The sequence below is a fragment of the Amphibalanus amphitrite genome, unplaced genomic scaffold, assembly GCF_019059575.1.
Source record: "Amphibalanus amphitrite isolate SeventyFive unplaced genomic scaffold, NRLGWU_Aamphi_draft 000093F_arrow, whole genome shotgun sequence".
In the NCBI taxonomy this organism is placed as follows: Eukaryota; Metazoa; Arthropoda; class Thecostraca; order Balanomorpha; family Balanidae; genus Amphibalanus; species Amphibalanus amphitrite.
Window position 1 is genome coordinate 903,978 of NW_024881589.1, and position 25,431 is coordinate 929,408.

At 54.1% G+C, this 25,431-nt stretch overlaps 2 protein-coding genes across 2 annotated transcripts; both read right to left on the reverse strand.

Annotated features, from left to right (window-relative positions):
* Positions 1 to 1,126: 1,126 nt before the first annotated feature.
* LOC122380214 lies at positions 1,127 to 5,696 on the reverse strand. The gene is made up of 5 exons (XM_043363190.1): positions 5,369 to 5,696; positions 3,260 to 3,410; positions 2,805 to 2,954; positions 2,163 to 2,314; positions 1,127 to 1,740 (listed from the first exon to the last, which is right to left on the reverse strand). Exons 1-5 carry the CDS (start codon positions 5,503 to 5,505, stop codon positions 1,380 to 1,382), a joined length of 951 nt encoding a protein of 316 aa, XP_043219125.1. The 5' UTR covers positions 5,506 to 5,696; the 3' UTR covers positions 1,127 to 1,379.
* A 1,375-nt stretch (positions 5,697 to 7,071) lies between these two features.
* Positions 7,072 to 25,355, reverse strand: LOC122380235 (zinc finger protein 628-like). The gene is made up of 13 exons (XM_043363221.1): positions 25,076 to 25,355; positions 17,258 to 18,623; positions 16,784 to 16,937; positions 16,411 to 16,537; positions 15,899 to 16,030; positions 13,397 to 13,528; positions 12,927 to 13,087; positions 12,257 to 12,435; positions 11,347 to 11,513; positions 10,715 to 10,853; positions 10,107 to 10,325; positions 7,596 to 7,803; positions 7,072 to 7,442 (listed from the first exon to the last, which is right to left on the reverse strand). Exons 2-13 carry the CDS (start codon positions 18,518 to 18,520, stop codon positions 7,072 to 7,074), a joined length of 3,252 nt encoding a protein of 1,083 aa, XP_043219156.1. The 5' UTR covers positions 18,521 to 18,623; positions 25,076 to 25,355.
* Between the last annotated feature and the right edge of the window lie 76 nt (positions 25,356 to 25,431).

Below are 25,431 nucleotides of genomic sequence, written 5' to 3' on the forward strand. Positions count from 1 at the left end.
CAACGCCGTTTACCGCTTGTCGATATGTTGCGTGGTTCTCGAGATCTTAGGGGGGGGGGGGGCAAAATGCCCCCCCCCCCCCCATCAGACCGCGTTGCTCGGCAGACCCCATCAGGGCGCGGGTTAATGTCATTCTAAGCAAAAGCGTTTTCCGTAAAACGTCATTTTTTGGAGTTTGTAACCTCTTAGCTCTGGAGGCTGAAGCAAATTGACCGAAGGTCAAATTTGAGAACATTATTCAGAGAGCTTAGAGCATTAACTCTCGTATTTATATGGGATCGTCCTACTTGCGAAAGAATCGGTCGATCACGTCGCGACGAAGTCTTTCAGCAGGTATAGGCAGGTAGGTGCTCTCGAGTTTATTAATTTTAGACAGACTTACCCTGAATATTTCATGACTGACCCCGATGACCTATGACCTGCGACCTACATCCTATTTCCCGAGCCCATGTGAGCCTGCGGGATCGCGATTCGGCATAGGCATGTCGGCGTACATTATGGCCGCGCGTTTCCAGACTTTGTGGTTAGAAACATGCCAAATGTGAAATGCTGTTTGTCCCATGCATTTTGGTGATTGTAGAAGTCTCTAGAAGGTCAGGTCAGGGTCGTTGAACTTAGGTGACATGGGGTCACTTTTTCTAATTTTACTTGTTAGTGTAGTTTTTGGAGCTGATTTCGAATTTGGCACTCATTTGAATATTTGAGAAGCAGTGTTAGTGCCTATGCACTTATGCAGCATGTTACGGAGCCGTTGGGAGTTGGGACGCTTACTGGTTGGCCTGACCAGACCCGACCGACCCCAGATGCATGAATACCTACATTATCTTCGAGGACCCCCCTCCCCCCCCTATACGTTAGCGGCAGTGAAACCTAATTCGGGCGAGGGTGGTCTGAAGTCAATCAGCGACCTCTTAGTTCAGGTCAAATACCCGAACGTATGTAGGGTCTGATTAGTGATAGAATAGTTATCTTAAAATGGTCACGGTTATTTGATTAGGTATAGTATGTGTCCATTTTTAAGAGGACTGTCGGAAATGCTAAGGCTGAAAATGAATGCCCACTTTTACAGAAAAGATAAATGATGAAAATAAAACAAATAGAAACCCCATTATATTTTTTTTCAAAGAAAACACCAGAAAAGACGTCAAAATTGGCCATCAGTACACCAAAACAAGAGATAGGTATGTTTCTACACACGAGGAGAGCAATGCACAAATGCACACACACAGTCGGTTAGCTAGAGCCTAGAGGAATCTTCAAAAACATCGTCTATATCAAAGAAACGCTGCAAAGTTACGAGCATCTTCCCATAGAAGAAGTTATGCTTAAAGTCCAGCCCTGAGCGTCCTCACACCAGTTCCATGTGGTGCCCTCACGCCTCACTGTTTGTCCGGCTCACTCGCGGCCACTGCCGTCGACACGCTCTCCCGACTGGCGCCGCCGCCCGCGCCCGAGTCTCGCCGCAGTCCCGCCTCCACGGCACTCCTGAAGTAGCTCCTGCCGAAGCTGGAGACCACGGCGGCGAGGTCGGTGCGCTGCAGGGCCTCGCGGAGGACGCGCGGTGCCTCGGCCTCCAGCAGGCACGTCACCTGGTCCCGACAGCGCCAGGCGAACAGCTCGCTGACCACGGCGAGTAGCGAGGTGAAGGGGAACGGCGCGGCGCCGTCGGCCTCCTCCGGGTCACCGGGCCAGGCGGGCAGCACCCGGAACACGTCACCCGACTCGCTGATCGACAGCTCACTGCCGGCGGAGGGACGGGACGCTGAGGTGGGAACTGGGAGGAGCGGGGACCGGTGGCGGTCCGGCAAAACTTAGCGTAGAAGAGAAACAAACGGTCATCGGACAGACCCACCTGTCAGGTCTGGCCGTTACTAGACATCTTCACTCTTCAGTTATATGTGCTTGTAAAGACGTGAGTTAGTTGCGACTGCCCATGACCGATTCGTTTATGAATAATATGAGCATAATTCGTCACCCAACTTGGACCAACAAACGATGCTTCCCTACGATTATCAACTACCCAATAAGTTGCTTGTACCCCAGGTCCTCCACTCGCACCAGTTATTAGTGTTTCATTCAGCCGCTTGAAGTACTTACAACTCTCAGCCGGTTATAAAACCGTTCAGCCGGTCATTTCCTTTAGATTCTACCGGAATACGTACCCAAGATGGACGATCTCGCAGGTGCAGACGATGACCTGCGTGGTGGCCGTGTTGATACGCGCCTTCGTCTTGATCGTGGCCGAGTCGAGCTGACCTCTGAGCTCGAACCGGGGTCCGATGTCGAGCAGTTTGGCAGAGCAGACGGAGCGGCACTGAGAGAGCGAGGGAGAGGAGGAGGGTCACTGATACCCGAGCGGCTGCGCGGATCAGCCCAGGACACCGGCCGATCGGTTTATTATCCCCCGACCCTATTCAGTGTCACAAGTGCACTTGGTTGGCCGATATATTGGCGAAGTTTCGTGCCTCAGTAAATTCGAGGAAACCGTGATTGCGAAAACGGATTTTGCTTGTACTTTTTCTCACAACATTGCAAATGTTGCGTGTTAACCCGCATCGAATTGGCTATGTAGGTAACAACTTCCCTAAAGGTCAACTCAGTGAAGGTCTACTGTGATTATCATTCGCCTGTACCAGCTTGACTGTGAGGGTCATTCACCTGCATAAAGTGGACTGTGAAGGTCATTCACCTGTATCAGTTCGAACTTCGACTGCTGAAGGTCACCCACTTGCATTGGGTCGACTGTGAACTGTGAAGGCCAATCACCTGTGTCGGGTCGACTGTGAGCTGTGAAGGTCATTCACCTGTATGAGGTCGACTGTGAGCGCCGTCTGCAGCGTGAGCCAGTCTCCGTCCAGCTCCAATATGGCGTCTCCCTGTCGCCGCAGGGACTCCAGGCCCGAGACGGACGTCGCCCGGAACGCCAGAGACGCCGTGAATCGGAAAAACAGAAACTGAAACCGACCGGGCGACCGCCAACGGCAGTCAAGTCAGTGATGGGGACTGGGGAGTGGACGTGGGTATCGCTTCATTTGCGGAAAAGAAGAAAAATGTAGTGGAAAGCACACTGTAAAGCGGTAGGTAAGCATACTTTTGCTATTTTGTCTTATGTGAAAAGAACATTGACAATCAACACCTACCCTACTAGTTATGCGGCCATTGGTGTTATTGTGCAGGTTGTGATAAACGTGCACTATTATTTATGAGAAAATACCCCCAACATCTGACCTTTCAGCTACATTAGGTATCCATTCCTCACCGAGTCATGGTAGAGAGTCTCCTGGTCGTCCAGTTTGAGGACGTCGAGTCCCTCGGCGCAGACCAGCTCCCTGGCCAGTTGGGCCGCCGTATCGGCCAGACCATTCGCCTCGTCTGTGCTGATCCTGCCCACACTGCTCCGCACGTGCCTCCTGGGAAACACGGGTCAGGTCGGAGGAGTCGACTGATGAATTAACGGGGGAGGGGTGAACTCGTGCAGTATTGTATTGTATTAAACATCCGTAGAGCATCCGCGATAACCGAGGCTAAATTGCTCAGTGTCAAACACATGCATAAAACCAAAACGAGTGGGGAGGTAGAACAAGCATTCAAAACATGCACACGAGCATCCGCGCTTAGCCCATCACATCTGCGCCGCCACCCCGTGCCAGGTGGCGCTTCACTCCTCCGCAGAACGGTCCAACCGGTCGTTCGGTCAGGGCCGGGGGGAGCGCGTTGTAAGCCACCGCGGCGCGGTATGCGAAGCGCCTTTGACCGCACGCCGTCCTATATTCAGCGGGGTGCGCGGAGCGCCTCGTCCTGCCGCGTCCGTCGGTCACGCACATCACGACAACGGCGAAACATACCCGCCAGCTCCTCGGGCTCGCCATGCCTCTGGACTTTGTGGGCCAACATCAGGGTATGATATCGGACCAGATCAGGTGCAGATAACCACCCCAGCTCCCTCTGCACGTCAGATATGTGGTCAAACTTTTTTCGCCCCGAGATAACCCTGGCTGAGAAATTTAGAACCTTTTGAATTCTGTCCATGTTTTTAAGGGTACCGTTTCCGTAAACAGATAAGCAGTATCTAACGTGAGAGAGAACCAGGGCGGAGACGAGAGTCGACAGTTCAGATTCGGGTAGATAATCGACCTGTCATCGACCTGCTCAGCTGACTCACAGCCATCGACGAGAGGTCAATGTTATTACAGATGTATCGCGCCATACAGAGGTCAGGAGTGGCATGCCTAGTGATCAGGGACCACATAAGACGAGAAATCAGGGATAACATAGAGGTCACACAACTCAAAAGCTACATTAGTTCACACTTAACGGATCATATGGGTAAGAGGTTGCATGATCAAGGTCAAATATAGGAGAGGTCAAGTCTAAGTCAGAGGTCAAACAGAGGTCACAGATCATACCGGGGCTGGGGCTCACAGAACTCAACACTCACATAAGGTGCGAGGTCACTCAGAGGACAGAGGTCAAACAGAGGTCAGAGGTCACACTGAGGTCGGAGGTTACAGAGGTCAGAGGTCACACAGAGGACAGAGATCACATAGAGGTCAGAGGTCATGCATAGGTCAGAGGTCACACAGAGGACAGAGGTCAGATAAAGGTCATAAGCGGCATGATCAAGGTCATATGTAGGTCAGAGGCCAGTTTAAAGCCTTAGAGAACAAACAGATCGTAAGTCATATAGCGGTCGGAGGTCATAAAGCCAAATGTCAAAAGGCACATAGGGGTCAGCGATCAGAGGTCACACAGTCATAGGTACTGGGATAGAACGTCATTTTTCGATACAATTGGTGCCGAGATTGAGTTGTTACGGCCCAAAAGATGATTGTAAAGTTTGGAGCTTGCATCGTCTCTGACGTGCAAACCACTGATTTTGAATGCAACAGTATGCAATCGTTCGAGCGTTGACGTCAGCGCCATATCACTGCGAGCGCGGTTTTATGGGACGGCTAGGGCAGCGGAACACTTGGGGCGGCTCGGCGCAAACACAGCTCCACGGTATAGAGAACTCACAGCTGGATGTCACTCTCACTGAAGACGGGCGCCTGAGAGGTTCGGAATAATCGGTCGACGGTCAATAACCACTAAGAAGTCGACACAATTAGCAGTGAAACACCCAAGTATTCTGCAGCGTTATCAGCTTGATGTTTTTGTTTATAAGCATTTCGAATGATGTTACAGGTACGAGTATAGTTGGAAATCTCAGGAAATCAGAACTGCTGAGAAAAAGTGTGAGAGCCATTTTTCACATCAAACTGGCGAAGTAAGTACAGAAACCGCACCTCCGACCATAGTCATTACAACTCTCAACAAGAAACATGTTGCTTTTTTCTAGATAAACCTCCCGATCACAAGGTTTACTCACCGCAGTATCCAGGAGAGCCACTTTTTGGTGACCGAGTCTTCCAGGTTATCGACGCCGTCCTTGAGCAGGTTGGAGAGGCTGCCGCGGCTGCCGATGCTGCTCGTGCTGCCGAACTCCTTCTTCTTCTGCAGGGCCATGTTGCGACTCTAACCACCCTTCCTTGAAAGGAACACTGGCGAGTCTCACAGCACCCAAGTACCGTCCTCTACAGACCAGCCGCTCGGCGCTGAGCGATCGTCTCCATGCCTGCTGCTGATCCTAGCTCCCCTGTGTGCCCCACTGCCCGCCCCGCCGCCCCGGTCGGCTTTCAGTCAGTGTCAGCACGCGTGTCCGTACCGGTGGGACCCCCCGCGGGGAGCGGCGGCACCTGTCCGCGCCCCCACAGCTGCGCCGGCGGCGGCTCGAGCGACCCGACCCTGTGAGGCGTGACGCACACCCACCGCTCGGCGGAGCGCAGAGAAGGGTTCGGGTCGGCGAGGTACGGCCCATGATCACAACGCTTCACAGAGTGACAGGTTGAGGGTACGGATAGACAGATCTATCCTGGAAACTATGCAAGTGGAAAACCAAGCCAAGTACCCCGTGCTCCGGCACACTGAATAAGCGAGTCGTGAGTATTCAAAGTTCTGCCGTTTTTAATTAGTCATTCCGCGGGCAGATCACCTGGCCATGTGCGGTTTACGGTTCCAGGAAAGGGGCCGCTGAGAGCGCGGCGGCGCTGCAGCCACGGCAAACGACCGATAAACCGGACCCAGTTCCGTTTATTGAACGCCGGGAACAATGAACGTGTTTCTGTGAGGGAAGACACCAACAGCCATGCAAACTGCAACTCACACCGTCCATCCAATCAGCATGCAACAACGCCACAGTCATGCAGTTATAAATACACACGCACACGAGATATGAACCAAAAGGTCGCCGGCGGACGGGGACAAGGACGCTCTCTGGACTAACGCACAAACACTGGACATGCACCTCCGGGCTGACCTACCGTACAGGCATGCAAAACGGTATAGACTATAGACTATAGAGAGCATGCAAACGCGAGGAGACGACGGCGGCCGAGGGCCAACAATAAATAACACGGGCACGCGGCGGCGATCGTAACAAAACGCGAACGAGACAATCGTGGTACCGTTGGCAGAACGCTGATTGTCGAACATCTGACTAGTCGGGCTCAGGAGGGACTGACTGTCGACCTCCGACTTTCCCCCACCCACCCACTCCCAGTCCCCAGCATGCAACTCACTAAAAATAAAATGGAAATAATGACCATGCGTCGACTCACAGAGAAATGAAAACTAACCGATACGCAACGGTGATTAAAACACTGAACGACAGAGGCTCGCAAGTAGCGCCATGGGACTACCCAGATGACGCTATACTGCGGTGCAGTTAAGACAATCTACATCAGCGACCGCAATGATAGACTCCAAGTTCTCATAGCAAGTCCAGTCTGTCTCAGTTTGCAAGTAATGTTAGACTATGCTGTTTTTGTGCCAACCACACATCACTTAACATTAACACAAAACTACACTTTTTCACTCAAATTACACTCACACCACATGAACATTGAACATCGCTCTGAGCTCATACAGCTCGGTCCCTGAGCCGGCTGAGCTGCTCCCTCAAGCTCCACTCCGGTCTGAGCTGTCCCTCTCATCTCCGGTCTCTCGCTCTCAGTGGCTCCCCACGATGCCGTCTCAGGCCGGCGGCGGGCGGACGGCGGCGGCCACCGAGACAGGCGTCTCGGAGCCGCGCAGGTACTCGAGCAGGTGGGTGGCCGTGCCGCCGCCCTCCACCATCAGCGACACCGGGTTGCCCTGGTCGTCGACCAGCAGGCCGTCGGCGTTCATGGTCAGCGTCTGCGCGTCGGCCGGCGCCGAGTTGCCCAGCACGCGCGACAGGTCGATCTCCTCCTCACCCTCCTGCTGGATCACGATGATCTGCTGGCGCTGCGGCTCGCCGACCGGCGCACCGCTCAGCGGCGGCGGCGGCGGCGGCGAGGCGGCCACGTGCACCAGGTGGCCGCGCTTCCCCGGGGAGAGGTGCATCAGTGTCTTGCCGGAGTCATCTCCCGGCGGCGGCGGGGTCTTCAGCTGCGGGCGCGGCTCCAGCGGCGGCGGCGGCGGCTGCATCTGCAGCAGGGGCGGCGGCGGCGCTAGCGGCGGCTGCGGGCGGTGCTGGGCGGCCGGCCGCGGCGCCGGGCCGCTGCTGCCGGCCGCCGGCGCGGCGCCCTGCTCCCCGGCGGCGGCGGCGCGGGCCGGCTGTCGGCGCCTGGCCGCGCTGCCGCCCAGGTAGGTGGAGCCGTCGGCCTCCGAGGCGTCCCACATGCCCTGGGCGGCCATTGCCTGCACCTTCACCCGCAGACTGTTCTGCAGGGCCGTCAGCTGCATCGTCGGGTCGTCCGCGTCCATGGCCGTGAAACTCTCCCCCTGAAACGGCAACATCCACACGACATACATCACAGGTGCACTCAGCTGAGGTTCGCTTGTCCGATCGAACATTTGTTCATAAGACTTCAAAGTGTGCATATACTATCGGTTTGCTCTACACGTCCCGGCCGAGGTGGGGCCGGGGAGTGAGGCGGGTACTTCATTTTGTTGGGTTAGGCCCTTTCGGTCTGACAAGACCATTTCAGAGCCGGGGATGATAGGAAATAGGAATTAGGGGGAGACATTGGGCTGGGCAGACACCCTTGAGAGTCGCCTGGGGTGAGCCCGTCCGAATGGACAGGCCGACCAGCCCCGCAAGCACTCTCTGCACCCGGCTACGGGGTGTGTTCCCTCGGAGCAGCGGTGCCGCTCCAAGGGAGCAGCCCGCATGAGATAAAGTTGCCTGTCCAGCCCGGAAAGGGGGTTGTGGCGTGGAGGAGAAGGATTTCAGTATCCTGAGGATAGAATCAAGGAACGGTGAATGAGACGGGTACTAACTACCTCCCTCGCCGTTTTGCCCCTAAACGAGCATGTGCCCCGTTACGAGACGCAGCGACTGGAACCCGATGGGTCAGGTCACGAGCTCCATGAAGGTATGGTTCACTTTTTGGTACATAACTTCGCCAAATATGGTATCAGAACCGAGGTTAATTTGCCACCATCGTATTCTTCATGCTCAGGCGCGTCGAATGATATATGTACTTTTGATTTGGATAAGGTCACCTTAGGGTGCTGACCTCAGGTCAAGGTCAGGTCAGAGCCACTCAGGTTACGAAGCTGGTGGAACCAGGTCATATCGCACATCATTCGATTCGGCAGGTCTTACAGAGTCCATCGCTGGATTTCTCGACTCACAAGCCCAATTTGATCAGGAATAATGACGAAAAACTCTTATAGCCTTTGTGACGACATAAATGAGGTCACGCATACAAGTCTTGGTCACGCAAAGTAAACGATGCAAAAGTGAAACATCGGACCTTGCAAGGTAAGCATGAAATCACGATTACATCTGCTTGAAGAAGGTTTAGATCCTTTCCGGCGCCAAAATAATAGAGTCTATATTTCCCCTCGTTGACTTATAATGGTGAGGCCAGGTGACCGACCTGACCTTAGGTGACCTTAGGTGTAAAACATCCGAGATATACAAGTTGTGAGACTAGCTCCAGAAATACTACGCCCTGTAAGTTTCATCTCCTTGTGAACGTTCCTGTGGCACTGAGGGCGCTAAGAATTAAGTTGTGACATTTTGTAGGACCGTGCAGAGGTGCACTTATGCCGTCATAGGTCACTGACCTGACCTGACCTGAAAATGCAATTGGTGTCACTGTCACGAGATCTGGCCTGAATGAAAGGTCAGCTGTGCCAAATTTCAGCGCTCTTTCTCCAGCGTGTTTCGAGCTATCGCGAAAAACCACATGGGGGGGGGGAGAGGTGCGTGCCTCCCCCTCTCCGCCGGCGAGGGTTAAGTATTTTGCAAATCGCATCACGATGGTCGCATTAGAGCTGCCACCCCGTCAAAAGTTGCCGTGCGCGTTATTGAATGCGTAATAGTCTGTGCCATCCGACCGCCGCGCCGCGCCGCGCCGCGCTAGCCAGCGGACTTGATGCTCATCCCTGCCGCTAGATGGCAGTGAAATCGAGCGCCTGAATCTAGGCTGTGCCGCATAATGCCCATTGCGCTCCATGTCGACCCGCGGGAGCCGCATGCGCGAGCGACCCTCCGAAAAGCTTTCGTAATAACACCACGTAGTTTTCTCACTACTGTCCTTTTTCGCCTGCGATGTGCAAATTTTATCATTAGATAACCTGACTCCAGGTTCTTGCCATTGTTTGTGAGGTCTATGTATGTACGTTGTTCGAGACAAACGTTTACCACAGCCGCGGTAGCGATTAGCCTGATAGCTACTGCTTATTCAATCTTTACCAGAAGTGGGTAACAATTCATTTTTACTGATTTCGAACGACCCATCAATAATTGCCATTATGAAACCCGACTGCAGAGCAACTGAGAAGAGGTGACTTTTAAATACCATCCGGACCAGTTCTGAAGTAGAAAACCACAGGAACTTGAGGCCCCGGAAAGTTTCTATTGCCGTCAGTAGAGAGTGACTGGCGATGTTTTCTGCGGTTGTCGAACGTGAAGTTCCGTCACACGTCTGGAGATAATTCATCCCCTACATTCCACCCCATCAAAAGCTGAAATATTTCACCGCGAATTGGCATTCAAATGCACGTCCATGTCCCACCATTCTTCCAAACCACCCCTCCCCGCGCGCCCGGCAGCCCGCCGTCTCCCCACCCACCTCTGGTGCCGGTGCCGGTCCGGCGGCCGCCTCCGGATGGTCCACGGACAGGTTGGTCAGGTCGAACAGATCCTGCACCTCCGGCTCCGGCCGAATATTGTGCACACGCACCATGTGGTTGTACGCCGGCGTCGGGCGCACGAACCGCGCGTGACAGATGCTGCACTCGAACTTGCGCATCGGAGGCTTGCGGAGGGACGGCAGGTCGATGCTGTGCATCTGAGGATCGAGAGGAGAGGGTTGGAACGGGAACGTCGGGCGATGGGGTTGGACAACATAACGTCGGGCAATGGGGTCGGACAGGTATCAACTCGTATCGAACATAACGGGATAGTGGATTTTCATGCACTGTGGCGTAGGTAGATGGATGTCGTACGTAAATATCGCAGCTGACGTATCACCTCACTGCACTCATCATCAAGGTGTATTCATTGCAACATCGACAAGGCAACAACTGACAACGAAATGAATTATTCTAAACCTGCCCAAAAGGACCAACCATAAAACGCATGGGCATGGCTTAAGTCAGCAGTGGCTGCCGGTCCCCATAAGTCGTCAATACCCGTCATGGACTACGACTATTCGGCCACCATCCTTATATTATGCACCTTGAACATGTGGTTTTTGAGTGAGAATCTCAGTTTGAACTGTCTGGAGCAGATGGTGCAGGCGTGCGAGCTATTGTCGATGTCCGTGTACCGGTGGCCGATGATGTGGACCTGCAGCCGCTTCTCGTCCGAGGCGAACCTGCCGGAGCGAGCGGCGGGGTTAAAAGACCGGGTCATCGGAGGTAGACGCGGCACAGCTGGACTGGACACCACGGCGGGTCGGTACGACAGCGGACATCGGGACAAAGAACGTAACGCGGCAGTCAAGTGGCGGCGGAACACCTTCAATTAGAGGTATTCGGAGGCGGAATACCCCCCTTAATTGAAGGTATTCCACCGCTACTGGGGGGCACGGTGCCCTGGTGCCCCCCCCCCCCCTCCCGTTCCGCCGCGTATGTAACGCGGAGGAGAGAGGAAAGTAGGAATTACGGACAGGTATTGGTAGCTTCGTTTGACAAGGAGAAGGCAAAATATCCGGCTCACCTATCGATCGATCGGTATCTATCGATACAATGACTGCGCAGGATTACACCAAGCCGACAAAATATCAACTGTACAGCAGCTTGTCCGTCATTTATTCATGCCTACCCGACAGTTACATTATTTTCGCGCACTCTACCACCAACACCGACCTGAAGCAGATCTTGCACTGGTACTTGGTGGCGTGCAGGGTCTTGTGGCCCTCGAAGAGCGACCTTTTGTTGAAGATCTTTGGGCAGAGCTGGCAGCGCCACATGATCTCGCCGCGCCGGTGCCGCTCGTCCTGGTGATCCTCGTACACCTGCTTGTTGTCGAACACCTGACGGAGGAGGTCAGAGGGGAGTCACAGCTGTCACCGAGTCATCAATAAACGGGCCTTCTTGGCTTTCGTGAGTCAGGAGAATAAACTTCACGCGATACAACCTTTAACTATCAACTTTTAACTTTAACTATCGCTGACAAACCCGATGTACTGCGCTCCTGGTTTGTACATAACCATGAGCATGTGTGCCGTCAAACGAGGCAATCTCGCCATATCACACTGCCCAAGTCTAGCAACAATCACGGGAAACGCCGATTTGTGTACCGGGCTGTCGACCTGTACAACCGAATGGTGATCGCCAGGGACAGAGATCACATGTCACTGCGCAGCATCAAGGCATCTATCCGTGATGACCTAACCAGCCATTGAACACAACGGTCGTGTATTTTGTGTCATATTAGGTCCACTGTATTGATCGGTCTTATTAGGTGTCTTTTATGAAGTGTTCATTGTGTGCTCATATTACATTGTATATGACGAAGGTCGCAGAATAGCCCTGCACCAGTGGAGCGACCTTATTCGGTAAATACATACATACATACATACATACATCAAAAAATTAGAAGCGGACGCAAGCACACATCACTCTGCTATACTTCGACCTCAGCCAAAAGTCAAGTTTCCAAGCCCTTAATGATGCCAACTAAATTAAGTTAAACACATCAAATATGAATCAAGTATGACACGACCAGCGCTACCCCGTCCGGGCCTCCACACACCCCAGTAGCCCCGCGACTGACCCGTTTGCAGGGGTGGCACACGTAGGCCTCCTGGTCGCGGTGCGCCGGGATCACGTGGTTCAGGTACTCGTCCTTATCAGCGAACGTCTTGGTGCACAGGTCGCACGGCGGGATGCCGTCCATCTCGTTCACCCGCATCAGCAGCAGCTCGCAGTGGTTCGGCTTTGGGTCCGACTTGACTGCAGTGTCGGCGGAAGGGAAGGGTCAGGGATGGATGGCAGGCAAGACTCGTGGTAAACTGGACTTTAGAGAAGCGGACACGAAACGCCTCCATTTCAGTCACAGACGGTATAAACAAGATCAAACACCGGTGAGTTGGAGTTGGTCCACGAAGTTAGCAAAGTTTGCAATTAGCTTACGTAATTTGCGGTGGAAAGTCCGTAAACAAGACGTGCCCGTCTCCCAGGATTCAGGGGGACTTTTCAGAAATCTAATTATCAATATTTTTTGCCTAAGGTTTATGTCCAGACATCATAAACTTAAAATCCAGGTAAACTGTTTCATCATTTGTGCAAACGGGTCACTGCATGACAACTTGAGCTTCGTTCAGAAAATCTTCCAATGGTACTTAAGGGAATCTTTACCTTATTTCTCTTAACTCACTTCACTTCCACATCCCGCCGCTACCCTGGCTATCTCCCCATTCCCCGGTCCCGCCCGCGTCGCTCACCGATCGGGTAGTCGAGCTTCTTGGGCTGTTTCTTGTGCACGTTACGCAGGTGGACGTTGAGGTCAGAGTGGGCGCGGAACGACTTGGTGCACCGCGGCTCGCCGCACTTGAACGGCCGCTCGCCCGTGTGCAGCATCACGTGCTTCACCAGCTTCTCCTTCCTGGTGGTGGTGAGGTCAGACGGATTCAGGGAGCATGTCTTCATATCACATCGCATCAGTTCATACCGTTTTACCAGCTTTTCTTTCCTGAACATCGTTAGCGCAGACATGATAAAAGGCGTGGAGGTTAAATGACCGATGCGTCACCAACAGTAGTTAGACACGGACAGAAGTCAAGCAGCACGTCGCTATACTAGTTGCATGAGGCTGGACATATTTTATCGAAACAAGAAACCACGATAAGACTCAAAAGCGCACCCACACGGCTTAACAGCGAGGAGCGAGCCCCATCCCGACGTCCGGTCTCACCATCTGAACTCGCGGTCGCAGAGGTGGCACTTGTGCAGCATCGCCTGCGAGTGGACCACCATGTGCTTCCGCAGCTTCAGCTTTTTGGCGAAGCCGCGGTGGCACACCTTGCACTCCCACTTCCGCTCACCGCTGCCGGATACGCGTCAACAGGGAACGATTAGGCCATACTACCATCATGACTAACAACCAGGGGCGGATCCAGGAAAACTCCAAGGGGAGGGTCATGAATCGAAGTGGTGCCCCTACCTATACCCAAAATTAAAAACTCAACGGATTTCGTCCACTTTATTTTGGTGGTGCCCCCATTTTCAGTTTTTTTTTCTTTTTAATTTTTATTTTTAGTCAGTATCTTAACTTTTGCCACAACCACATTTACCAATTGTAAGCAAGTATATATGAATGTGCTATGTGTATATATGTTGTGGACGCTGATTAGTGAGTACTTACCAGGAACGTTATCAGGTAAGCAAATCGTTGTCAGTCCGACGAACTTGACCCTGGCGTCTAAAGGGTCTGTCCTTGACACTTCAGGCTTGTCAGGGGCACCAAAGTCCTTCCAGGGACACCACAAACCTGTCAGGGGCACCTACGGCCTTGTAGGGGCGCCACAGGCCCGCCAGGAAGCAGGGGCACCACAGGTCTAGCAAGTATACACGACAGGCCTGTCAGGGGCACAACGGGCCTGTTGGGCCCATGAGCACCCCTAGGGGCAGGGGCACCACAGTCCTTCCAGGGGCACCGCAGGCCTGTGAGGGGCACCAGCGGCCTAGCAGGGGCACCAGTCAACACAGGCCTGCCAGGGGCACCACAGACCTGCCAGGGGCACCAGAGGCCTGCCAGGAGCACCACCGACCTTGCAGGGGTAACTTGGGCCTGTCAGGGGCACCACGGGCCTGTCGAGAGGCACTTCAGGCTTTTCAGGGGCACCATAGTCCTCGGCCGGGCGCAGGGGTAGCAGGGGCACCAGAGGCCTGCCAGGGGCACTACAGGCCTAGCAAGGGCACCACTGGTCTATCAGGGGCACCACGAGCCTGTCATAGCCAGGCATCTCAGGCTTGTCAAGGCCCAGGGGCACCACAGGTCTGTGAGGGGCACCAGCGACCTAGCAGGGGCACCAGTCAACACAGGTCTGCCAGGGGCGCCACAGACCTGCCAGGGGCACCACAGACCTGCCAGGGGCACCAGAGGTCTGCCAGGGGCACCACCGGCCTTGCAGGGGCACCTTGGGCCTGTCAGGGGCACCACGGGCCTGTCGAGAGGCACTTCAGGCTTTTCAGGGGCACCATAGTCCTCGGCCGGGCGCAGGGGTAGCAGGGGCACCAGAGGCCTGCCAGGGGCACTACAGGCCTAGCAAGGGCACCACTGGTCTATCAGGGGCACCACGAGCCTGTCATAGCCAGGCATCTCAGGCTTGTCAAGGCCCAGGGGCACCACAGGTCTGTGAGGGGCACCAGCGACCTAGCAGGGGCACCAGTCAACACAGGTCTGCCAGGGGCGCCACAGACCTGCCAGGGGCACCACAGACCTGCCAGGGGCACCAGAGGTCTGCCAGGGGCACCACCGGCCTTGCAGAGGCACCTTGGGCCTGTCAGGGGTACCACGGGCCTGCCGAGGGGCACTTCAGACTTTTCAGGGGCACCTTGGGCCTGTCAGGGGCACCACGGGCCTGCCGAGGGGCACTTCAGACTTTTCAGGGGCACCAGTCCTCTTAGGGCGCAGGGGTACCAGCGGCCTAGCAAGGGCACCAGAGGCCTGCCAGGGGCACCACAGGCCTAACAAGGGCACCACGGGCCTGTCAGGGGCACCTCAGGGTTGTCAGGGCCCAGGGACACCACAGTCCTTCCAAGGGCACCGCAAACCTGTCAGGGGCACCAGAGGCCTGCCAGGGGCACCACAGGCCTGCCAGGGGCACCACAGGCCCAGCAAGGCACCACTGGCCTGTCATGGCCGGGCACCTCAGGCTTGTCAGGGCCCAGGGGCACCACAGTCCTTCCAGGGGCATTACAAGCCTGTCAGGGGCACCAGAGGCCTAGCAAGGGCACCACAGGCCTACCATGGACACCACAGGCCTGCCAGGGGCACCACCGGCCTTGCAGGGGCGCCTCAGGCCTGTCAGGGGCACCACGTCCCTGCCGGGGACACTTCAGGCTTGTCAGGGGCGTTACAGTCCTGTCAGGGCCCAGGGGCACCAGGCCCGTGGTGTCCCTGCTAGGCCTGTGGTGCCCCTGGTGGTCCTGTGGTGCCCCTGTCAGGACTGTGATACCCCTGATAGGCCGGTGGTGCCCCTGGCAGGTCTTTGGGCCCCCGGGCCTCAAGGGGGGGGCCATGACCCATGTGACCCCCCCCTTGGATCCGCCCCTGCTAACAACGCAAGAATAAAATAAAATACAGCATCCATGCAGCTAACTAGCGAACAGTCACACGCTGTGGTCGCCAAACGTACCGGACTGGAAGCGGGATCCCGTTCCAATCCATCCCTAAACTGAACTCTCAACTCACGTGTGTATTTTGATGTGGCTGTCGTAGGTGGAGCGGTCGAGGAACTCGCAGCCGCACGTGCTGCATTTGAGTCCGTCGGCGCCGTCGCACCGGTCATGGGTGGTCATGTGACCCCGCAGCGTCCACTTCTTACTGCATCACCAGTGAGGACAGAACGAGGGAGCGAGATCAGAGACCATTCTCGTTTGGAAGCTAACGATGGAGTAATTGAATACTGAGCGAATCAATGGGCGGGCCTAGCCGTTTATAATAAACGATAATTCATTGCATCAAACTTTAACGTTTATATAATTTATTTTACGGCACTTCGATGCAAAAAAAGAAGAAACATCACGACGGCAGTTGCGTCTGAACAAGGACATTGAAGCAGACGGCAGATAAATTATGAAAAATATAACAACGAATGTAAGGCAATGAAAAAAAAAAACGGTACTCAATCGTAAAGCAATCATGGTGCAGACGGCCTGGCGCGTTTCGCGTAGAGCCTGAGCCGGCTCTAGCGCGACACTCACGCGAACGTCTGTCTGCAGAGCTCGCACCGAAACGGTCGGTAGTTGATGTGCGTCAGCTGATGGGCGTTCAGCACGTGGATCGATTTGAAGGACTTGGGACACTTGTCGCAGTGGAAGGGACGCTCGTCTGCAGGACAGGAATGGGGGAACTTGCAGGAGTATCGAGGCCACGACAGAAAACATGCAAAATTATACAGCACTTTAACGTCTGTCAGCATCCCAAACTTCCGTTCCTGTGAATACCGGGCATGCAATAAACACTGTAATCAGCCCTGTTACATGTTACCTGTTACCCGTTAATGTTACCCTGTTAATGTTACCTGTATCCCGCAAAGCGACATAGCCCGATTGCTCCAATGCGCCGAGAACCTACCCGTGTGGACGAGCTGGTGTTTCTTGAGCCTGGACAGTGAGAGCATCACCTTGCCGCAGGTGCGGCACTCGAGGTCCTGGGTGCCCGAGGAGCCCTGGCTACCGGAGGTGGTACGGCGCCGGCCGCGGCGGCGGCACGCTATGTCTACGGCCACCTGAGGAGCCCACCGAGGCACAGCATCAGTGGGGTGATACAGGCTGCCTGAGGAGCGAGTACGGTACAACGACCCGGGCAGGCTAGGGCGGGCGAGCAATGGAAGGGAAAAGTCCTAGGTAACTTCGCGAGTACCCGCGGCTTAGAATGTAACCTCCAGTTTCCAAAAATATTTAAATCAAACCGATACGCGTGCACCCATTCCATGTCATCGAGCCTGATATGATGACCGCAGTGCCCTTCCTCCGTATCAGCCGCTGCCTAAAAACTGCTATCCTAGGCCCTAGCCCCTTGTCCCACCTCTCTGAAGGTCGCACTCACCCGCGCGGCGTCCTGGTCGCCGAGTAGGATCGGCCGCAGCTGGCCAAGCCCGTCACTGGGCGCCGTGCCGTCCACTACCACGCGCAGCCGGCGGCGCGGCGTCAGCGGCGTCTCCGGCGCGTGGCTGTGCTCGCCGGCCACGTCCGGCGGCGGGCAGCCGGTCAGCGAGCCGCAGAACGGACAGGGCCGCTGGCGGCGCCGGCCGGGCACCTCCAGCAGTCGCAGCTCGTCAGTGAGCGTCAGCGGCCGGCTCACCGACAGGCCTGAGCAGGTCACCCGGCTCAGCTCCACCGTCGGAGGGCTGGCCGGCCGGGCACACTCCTCCCGCGGCGGATCGTCGGCCCGAGAGTCGGCGGTGGCCGGAGCCGGCGACCCGGTCGTGGTGGGCGTAGCGGCCGGCGGACGGCCGGGCTGCCGGCAGCGGCGCGCCGGGACTGCGCTCTTGCGGCCGCGTCTGGGCAGCGCGGGCGGCTTCTCCGGCCGCACCTCGGGGGGCGCCGGCGGCTGACGCGCCACCGGGTCCCCGTCACCGGCGGCCGTCACGTCATCCTCCACCGGAGGCGCGCACCGCTGCGGCGCCTGCGACTTGCGCGGCCGGCCCCGCTTTCTGCGCGGTGGCGGCGCGTCGCCCCGTTCCGTCTCTCCACCACCGGCGGCCGGGGCGACCTCAGCCGGCGTCTCCTGTCTGATTTCAGCCTTGGGGCTGGCGCTGACAGGCCGCTCCGGCGACTCGTGGTCCACCTCGACCGAGGCAGCCAGCTGGGCAGCGCGCTTGGGCCGCAGCCGGCGTCCGCAGGTCGGCGGCGCCGCCTGCTCCACCTGGTTCTGCACGTGCTCCGGCAGCAGGTACTCATCCTGCTGGTCCAGGTCCGGCGCCACGATCCGCTTCCGCTTCTTGAACGGCATCGTCTCGACGGCCAGCCGGCGGCTGCGGCGCGTGCCGGCGCTGCCGCGGCTGGCGGCGCGCTCCGGCTCCGGCGGCGCGCCCAGCGGCAGGCCCAGGCACTCCTGTTTCACGGCGAGCAGCGAGGGCGCGTCCGGTGCCGTCCGCGCGCTCACCGGCGGCTTCAGGTCGTGGTACTGTTTCTCGGCGACCGGCTCTGTGCCGAGCTCGCCGCCCTCCGCCTCCGCCGGCGGTACGTCGGGCAGGATGTACTGAGCCGGCTCGGGAGGGCTCAGCGCAGTCGCCGCCGGCAGACCCTCGTCAATCATCAGCGGGTCCTCGCCACACGCTGTGTCGGGGTCGCCTGACTCAGGGTCCATCTTTTGTCCGGGGCAGTTAGTAACAGAAGTAAGCGCCTGATGTCCCAGAACGCAGCCGGTCTTCGTGCTTGAAGACCACCGATGGCAGAGCGAATTGTCACATCTGCGAGAAATGAGGTTGGAAAAGACGTGGAAGATAGGGTGTAAGAGCAACGCTTATCATATTGTACTAAGTTATTTCTTTTGGAAAATTATCCAGTTACGCGCAATGGAATGCTCACGAAAATACTAAACATCGCCCTGATCGAGCTAGAACTCCCCCCCCCCCCAAAAAAAAAAAAAACACGAGGGCGTTGCCCGTACGAGAGGAAGCCGATGATGACCAACTGCAAGGTCTTAGGTCATTGGTTGACCTTCCAGGTCAGGTCGCTGACCCAAAAGTCGGGAAAATCGGGACCTGTAAGAACTTCGTGAAGTGAGGCTGCTGTGTTTTTTTTTTTCGGGGAGCTGATCACAAATTTCATGTTAGTTTTGATCACAGATGATATCTTCATGCATTTAGGTCAGGTCAGGTCAGATCGGGTCAGGGCAACCAGTAGGCGTCCTACCGGGTATTCATAGTAGGTGTCAGCCACCACTGAGAACTTCGTAACATGTTACGAAGACACCAAAACTACTTCGTAAATGTTCAAGTAGTTGCTAAATTCGAAATCAGCTAAAAAAATACTAGCCTAGAAACATGTAAAACTCGAAATAGTGAGCCATGGTCATCAAAGGTCAGTGACCTGACCTGACCTTCACGTGACCTTGACAACCACCATAATGCATTGGACCACTGTAAAAGACTGCAAACGCGCGGATAATGTGAGCCGACATACACTAAATCGCGTTTTCGGCCAAACATGGTCTCGATAAATAGGTCACAGGTCAAAGGTCATTTGGGTCAGGGCATAGACCTCTATATACTGAGGTCTGTGCCCTTTGGTCAGGGTTTCAGGGTAGGTGTAAAATGAATTAACTCGAGTGTAATGAAAGTTTCGTCGCGATCGGCCGCTTTTTGCGCGCTATTCGCGAAAAACCGAGGGGAGCCGTTCGACCCCCTATACGTGCGAGGGTTAACCCGTTTGTTTCGTTTGGTCGCGTGAGGCCCTTTCGATCTGACGAGACCATTTCACAGCCGGAAGGATGATAGGAATTAGGGGGAGACATTGGTCTGAGCGAGCACCCCCACCCTAGTGAGTCGTCGGGGCTGAGCCCGTCAAAAAACAGGCCGACCAGCCCCCCAAGCACTCACCGCACCCGGCTATACGGCCGTGCTCTTATCGGGCGTTCCCGCATGGGCTTAAGTTGCCCGTCCAGCCCGGATCAAGGGGTTGAGGCCTGGAGAACTAATTTATTGTCCTGAGGATGGAAATGACGGAACGGTGATTAACCCTCGCCCGTGTTGCCGCCGTTTTACAGCGTCCAGCGTATGGGGGGGGGGAGTCGTAGGACCTCCTTGCCGTTTGGCCCCCCTTGCCGTTTCCCCAATCCCGAAAAAACGAGCGTTGCCCAATGCCCATAACAAGAGATAGCCGATGATACCCAATTTTACTCCGCGCCGAACTGGTGATCTGAGTTTTCCATGCAGTGTTGTGGAGGGGCTTTTCATGCCGCCCGTCTACGTGGGCTCCTGGGTCACATGGCGACACGCGGTAAGCGGCATTCGAAAGAGTATCAAAGTTATGATAAAAGGGTAGATGTTGCACATTTCAACATTTCTCGAAACACCGGCCCTTACCTCGGGGACCAATGGAGCTACATCGGCGCGGAAAAGCGCATTCGATAGCTCTTTTAACGGTCTTTCTGAAATAAGCCCTCAGATATGCTTAACCCGCGCATGACTGGGGGGGGGGGGGGGCTCTACAGAGCCCCCCTTCCCGTTTTTCAGCAATATCTTCTAAACCGTTTGATAGATTAACACGAAACTTGCGGTACCTTCAAAGGCATCAATTTGACACCTTGTGTTAAAATTACAACTTTTTAGCTACCAAAGTTTGACCGGAAATGACGTCAGAGTGACGACATGTCGGCCGATTTTCATGCAAAATACTGAATTACGGCAAACGCTCTCAAGAGCTCAGTTTTAAAGCTAGATCCATTTTCTTTGCATGAGTGGACTACAAACACACGTAGCTATCAAACTGCTATCTCGAATTTTCGATATTTTGAAAATTTTGAAAAATATGATTTTACAATTACATTTTTTTATTTTTTTCAAAAAGTTTTTGAATTTTCGCAAAAACCGGAATATATGTGATTGAACACACACTGATGAACTACATTTGCAAGTTTTAGCCCAATATCTTAAAAAATAGCCGAGTTATTCGCATTATTGTCAAAATTTTACAATTTTATGTTTTTTTCAAATCCATTTTTCAGTACGTTTTTGACGTCGTACAGCAATATTAATGGCACCATCGTGTTCCTTAGCTCAAACTACATCTGATAGGCACCTTTTTTGTTGAAAAATTTCATTTTCAAAATTTGACCTTTTCTGACCTGAAAGTGACCTGACCTCCGGTAAATTATGCTGACAATGACCTCAAATGACACAGACGACACTATTTTCGAAATCTACGAGTAAAATGGACCATAAAACATGCGTCACGTGACCGATACATGATATATAATTTTCGTGACCTAGGATGACCTGGCCTTGACCTTAAAAATTCGAAGCAAAAGTTCGGTACCCTCAGGGTATCTAAGGCATCCGTCAAGGAGTGCGTAAACCAAAAATGAGCCTGATCGGACCGGCCGTCCGGTGGTCAGAGCCTAAATTGTGAACTAGCAAAAATGTCGATAATTTTTACTTTGACCTGACCTGTGACGTCATCGGTGACCTCGAGGTCAATGAAAATAGGTTTTACTCGACAGTTTTTACAGGGCTACCAGATGCCGTTTGAATTTTGACGATCAGCCCAGTAGTTTCGGAGATAGGAGGGGGGGGGCTCTGGAGAGCCCCCCCCCCCCAGTCACTCGCGTTATGGAAAATACCCCAGTCATGCGCGCGTTAAGACCAACGGCTTAGCCCTACAATATGGCTAAAATTAGAACCTTTTTTACGAACAATGTTTTCTTTAATAGCTTGAGACTCAAAAAATGTAAGCCATTTATCTCGGCAGTATCGCGTTTCTCTTGTCGGGATGTGTCGAATGAGCTATAATTTGACCTTAAAAAGTCAACTTTTTCAAAAAAAAGTCCCGAATCTGGGCTGAATCCGGGCGGCGACCTAGGGGGTGTCGGAGAATCGTACCTTTTGATCTGCCCATGTCAAACGGGGTCACATAGCGAGAATTGTTTTCGAGGAAAAGTTACTACGTCTCACGGGCTACCCGATGGTATGCTTTGATTTGGAATTCGGTCAATCCTTATACTCGAGAACCGCTGTGCACGTGTATTTTCGACATAGCCCGCAAATGATCTTAGGTCAACGCATGACCGCGGGAGGTCAAATTGCTGGAAGGAAGGTAAGATAAGATGCCTGCAAGTCGTTTGGTGCCGTTTTTAGTGCTCTAGTTCCACTTGGAAGGGCCATAAACTGCTGTGCAAATTTGGGCCACGTGACCTTTGCCGACCGGGGAGCATTCATTCTGGCCAGGGTTCATAATGTCCAGGGTACGTGATGCCCAGTGTCGAAATGGCCAGTGCCTTAAATGGGCCAGAGTTCATAATGTCCAGGGATTGCATGGTCCAAATGCGGCCAACTGGCTGCAGATAGGGTATATTCAAAGAGGCCAGGGTTCATAATGTCCAGGGCACGATGTGTCCAGTGTTCGAAATGGCCAGGGTTCATAATGTCCAGGGCACGATGTGTCCAGTGTTCAAAATGGCCAGAGTTCATAATGTCCAGGGCACGATGTGTCCAGTCACCAGTGTTCAAAATGGCCAGTGCCTTGAATGGGCCAGAGTTCATAGTGTCCAGGGATTACATAGTCACTGAAAGTGACGTCATTATGTAAAAAACACGGAACCAGCTCAATGCGAAGCAGTGCAGTGCCGAAGGCAATGCCTTAGGAGAGATTACAGGCAATAGTAAATCAAATATTTTTAGGTTAAGTGGTTATGTATCTGGCTTCAGGCCGAAGGCCTGAAGCCTGATGCATAACCACTTAACCTAAAAATATTTGATTTACTATTGCTTGCAATCTATTCATGCGAGAAATTATTTCCTTATCCCCGGTAGGCAAACATCATTACCTTAGGTTAGGTTAGGTTAGGTTAGGTTAGGTTATTTTAGGTTCGGTTTGGTTGGGTTGGGTGGACTATGTAATCCCTGGACACTATGAACTCTGGCCCATTCAAGGCACTGACCATTTTGAACACTGGACATATCGTGCCCTGGACATTATGAACCCTGGCCATTTCGAACACTGGACACATCGTGCCCTGGACATTATGAACCCTGGCCATTTCGAGCACTGGACACATCGTGCCCTGGACATTATGAACCCTGGCCTCTTTGAATTTACCCTATCTGCAGCCAGTTGGCCACATTTGGACCATGTAATCCCTGGACAATATGAACACTGGCCAATTCAAGGCACTGGCCATTTCGAGCACTGGACACATCATGCCCTGGACATTATGAACCCTGGCCTAAATAATACGCACCCTTGCCGACCTCTGTAGGTCAAACGGCTGGGAGTGCCACCGAAGGACTCGGACTGTAAATTGGGCATGTCACGGCCCACATTGTGTGCGATTTTCAGCTCGATCTGGTGTCCCGGATCTGGGCTGAATCTGGGCTGCGACTTAGGAGGTGTCGGAGAATCGCATCTTTTGACCTGCCCAGGTCAAACAGGGTCACATAGTGAGAAGCAGTTTGGAGGAAAAGTTACTACGCCTCACGGGCTACCCAATGATATGCTTTGATTTGGACTTCGGCCGATCTTTATACTCGAGAACCGCTGTGCACGTATATTTTCGACATAGCCCGCAAATGACCTTAGGTCAGCGCATGACCGCGGGAGGTCAAATTGCTAGTGGGAAAGTAAGATCAGATGTCGGCGACGTCCACGCCCCTGGGCCGGGCCCTGTGTTGGTATATGGATATACTGATACGGGGGCACCGATGCCGGATGAATTACGAGTAGCCCCGGTCTACTTTCCGTTTAACCCGTGCGGCGTGCACTAGCGAGGGTCCGGGTCAACTTCGCCCCAGTAAACATGCCGACGTCGGCCCGACGTCGGGCCGAGCCTCGGCCCGACGTCGGCCCAACGTCGGTTCAACCTCGGCCCGACATCGGCTGGACGTCGGATATGCCCGCATGTTCCGACGTAGGTACAGCCGAAGTCCAGCCGACGTCGAGCCGACGTCGGGCCGAGGTCGTTTGCCGAGGTTGATGAGATCGTTTGTCGTTGGACCGACGGGGCCGACGTCGGCATGTTTATTGGGACAACGCGCCAAAAATATCAACCGGCGGCGGGATTCGAGCCCCCCAGTTGCCGACGTCGGCATGTTTACTGGGACAACAGTAACACGTCAAAAGCATCACCCGGCGATGGGATTCGAACCCCGTGTCAATTGAACGCTAGGTTAGTGCGCTAACCACTACACCACGCAGCCAAGTGGCGAATCTAGTTTGTTTTGTTGGGTTATGCCCTTTCGGTCTGACAAGACCATTTCAGAGCCGGAAGGATGATAGGATGGAGACATTGGTCTTCTTGGCGAGCACCCTGGGTCCAGTTCATATAGAGTCCCTGGTCCCATTGCTGTTACGTGACACTTATTGGAAAGAGCGACCCCACAATGGATTCATATAGCCACTCTTACACACCTGCACCAACGTTTCCCAAAGTGTCCCTTTGATAAGTGGCACTTTGGCAAAGTGACACTTGCCAACTGGCCTTTCTATATGAACTGGGCCCGGCCCTGGTGAGTTGCCGGGGCTGAGCCTGACCAAAGGATAGGACGAGCAGCCCCCAAGCACTTACCGCACCCGGCTACGGGCGAGCTCGGCTTACGGGCAATCCCAAATGGGATAAAGTTTCCCGTCCAGTCCGGATCAGGGGGTTGCGGCGTGGAGGAAGATTTGAGTTTCCTGAGGATATTTTGAATACAGAAGCTCTTTATAAAACACGAAACATGTATTTTATATCATTTTAACGGTCAAAACAGCGGCCGATGTCGGTCCGACGTCGGCCCGACACGTCGGCTGGACCTCAGCAATTGATCTCGGTCCGACGTCGGCCCGACGTCGGCTGGTCCTCGGCTGGACGTCGGAACATGCGGGCATATCCGACGTCCAGCAGATGTCGTGCCGAGGTTGGACCGACGTCGGCATGCCGATGCCGAGTTGCCGACGTCGGGCCGACGTCGGCATGTTTACTGGGGCATCTCCGGGGAGCGGCAGATATTCGTCCGCCGACCTCAATAAGCGCCCCAGTCCCTGCACTGCCTCCCCCCCCCCCACAAAAAAATCGCGGCATTACTGGCGTTCACATATTTTTATGTATCCTTTCTGATTTCATGCCCGAAACCGGGCATATGTTGACAAAGAATTCAAGCCCAGTTACACATCATCACATGCTTTTACTAGAAACCGAACATAGGCTTTATTTTTGCTTACCTACCTGATGTAGATATGATGAGCACCAGTCCTCAAACTTGTTATAATTTCGACAATATGTAATAAGCTTCAGTAAAGCTATTTCCATGCACAAAAGCCACTGGTTGTCTCTTGGCACACAAATAGGGGGTGGCAACGGAAATGCACCACCAATTCAGCAAAGAGAAAGACAGCAAATGTATGACATTCCAAAACTTTCCGTTTGTGGCGGTGCCAAACGCGCAACAAAGCCCTTCAACAATAGAAACATGTTTAGAATACAGCAGATGTTGCCATGGCAACAACATAAGTGACCTTGGTTTTATATTACTTTTGAGCATTTGATATTTTTTCAAATAGTTTTCTTATTATCTACTGCCT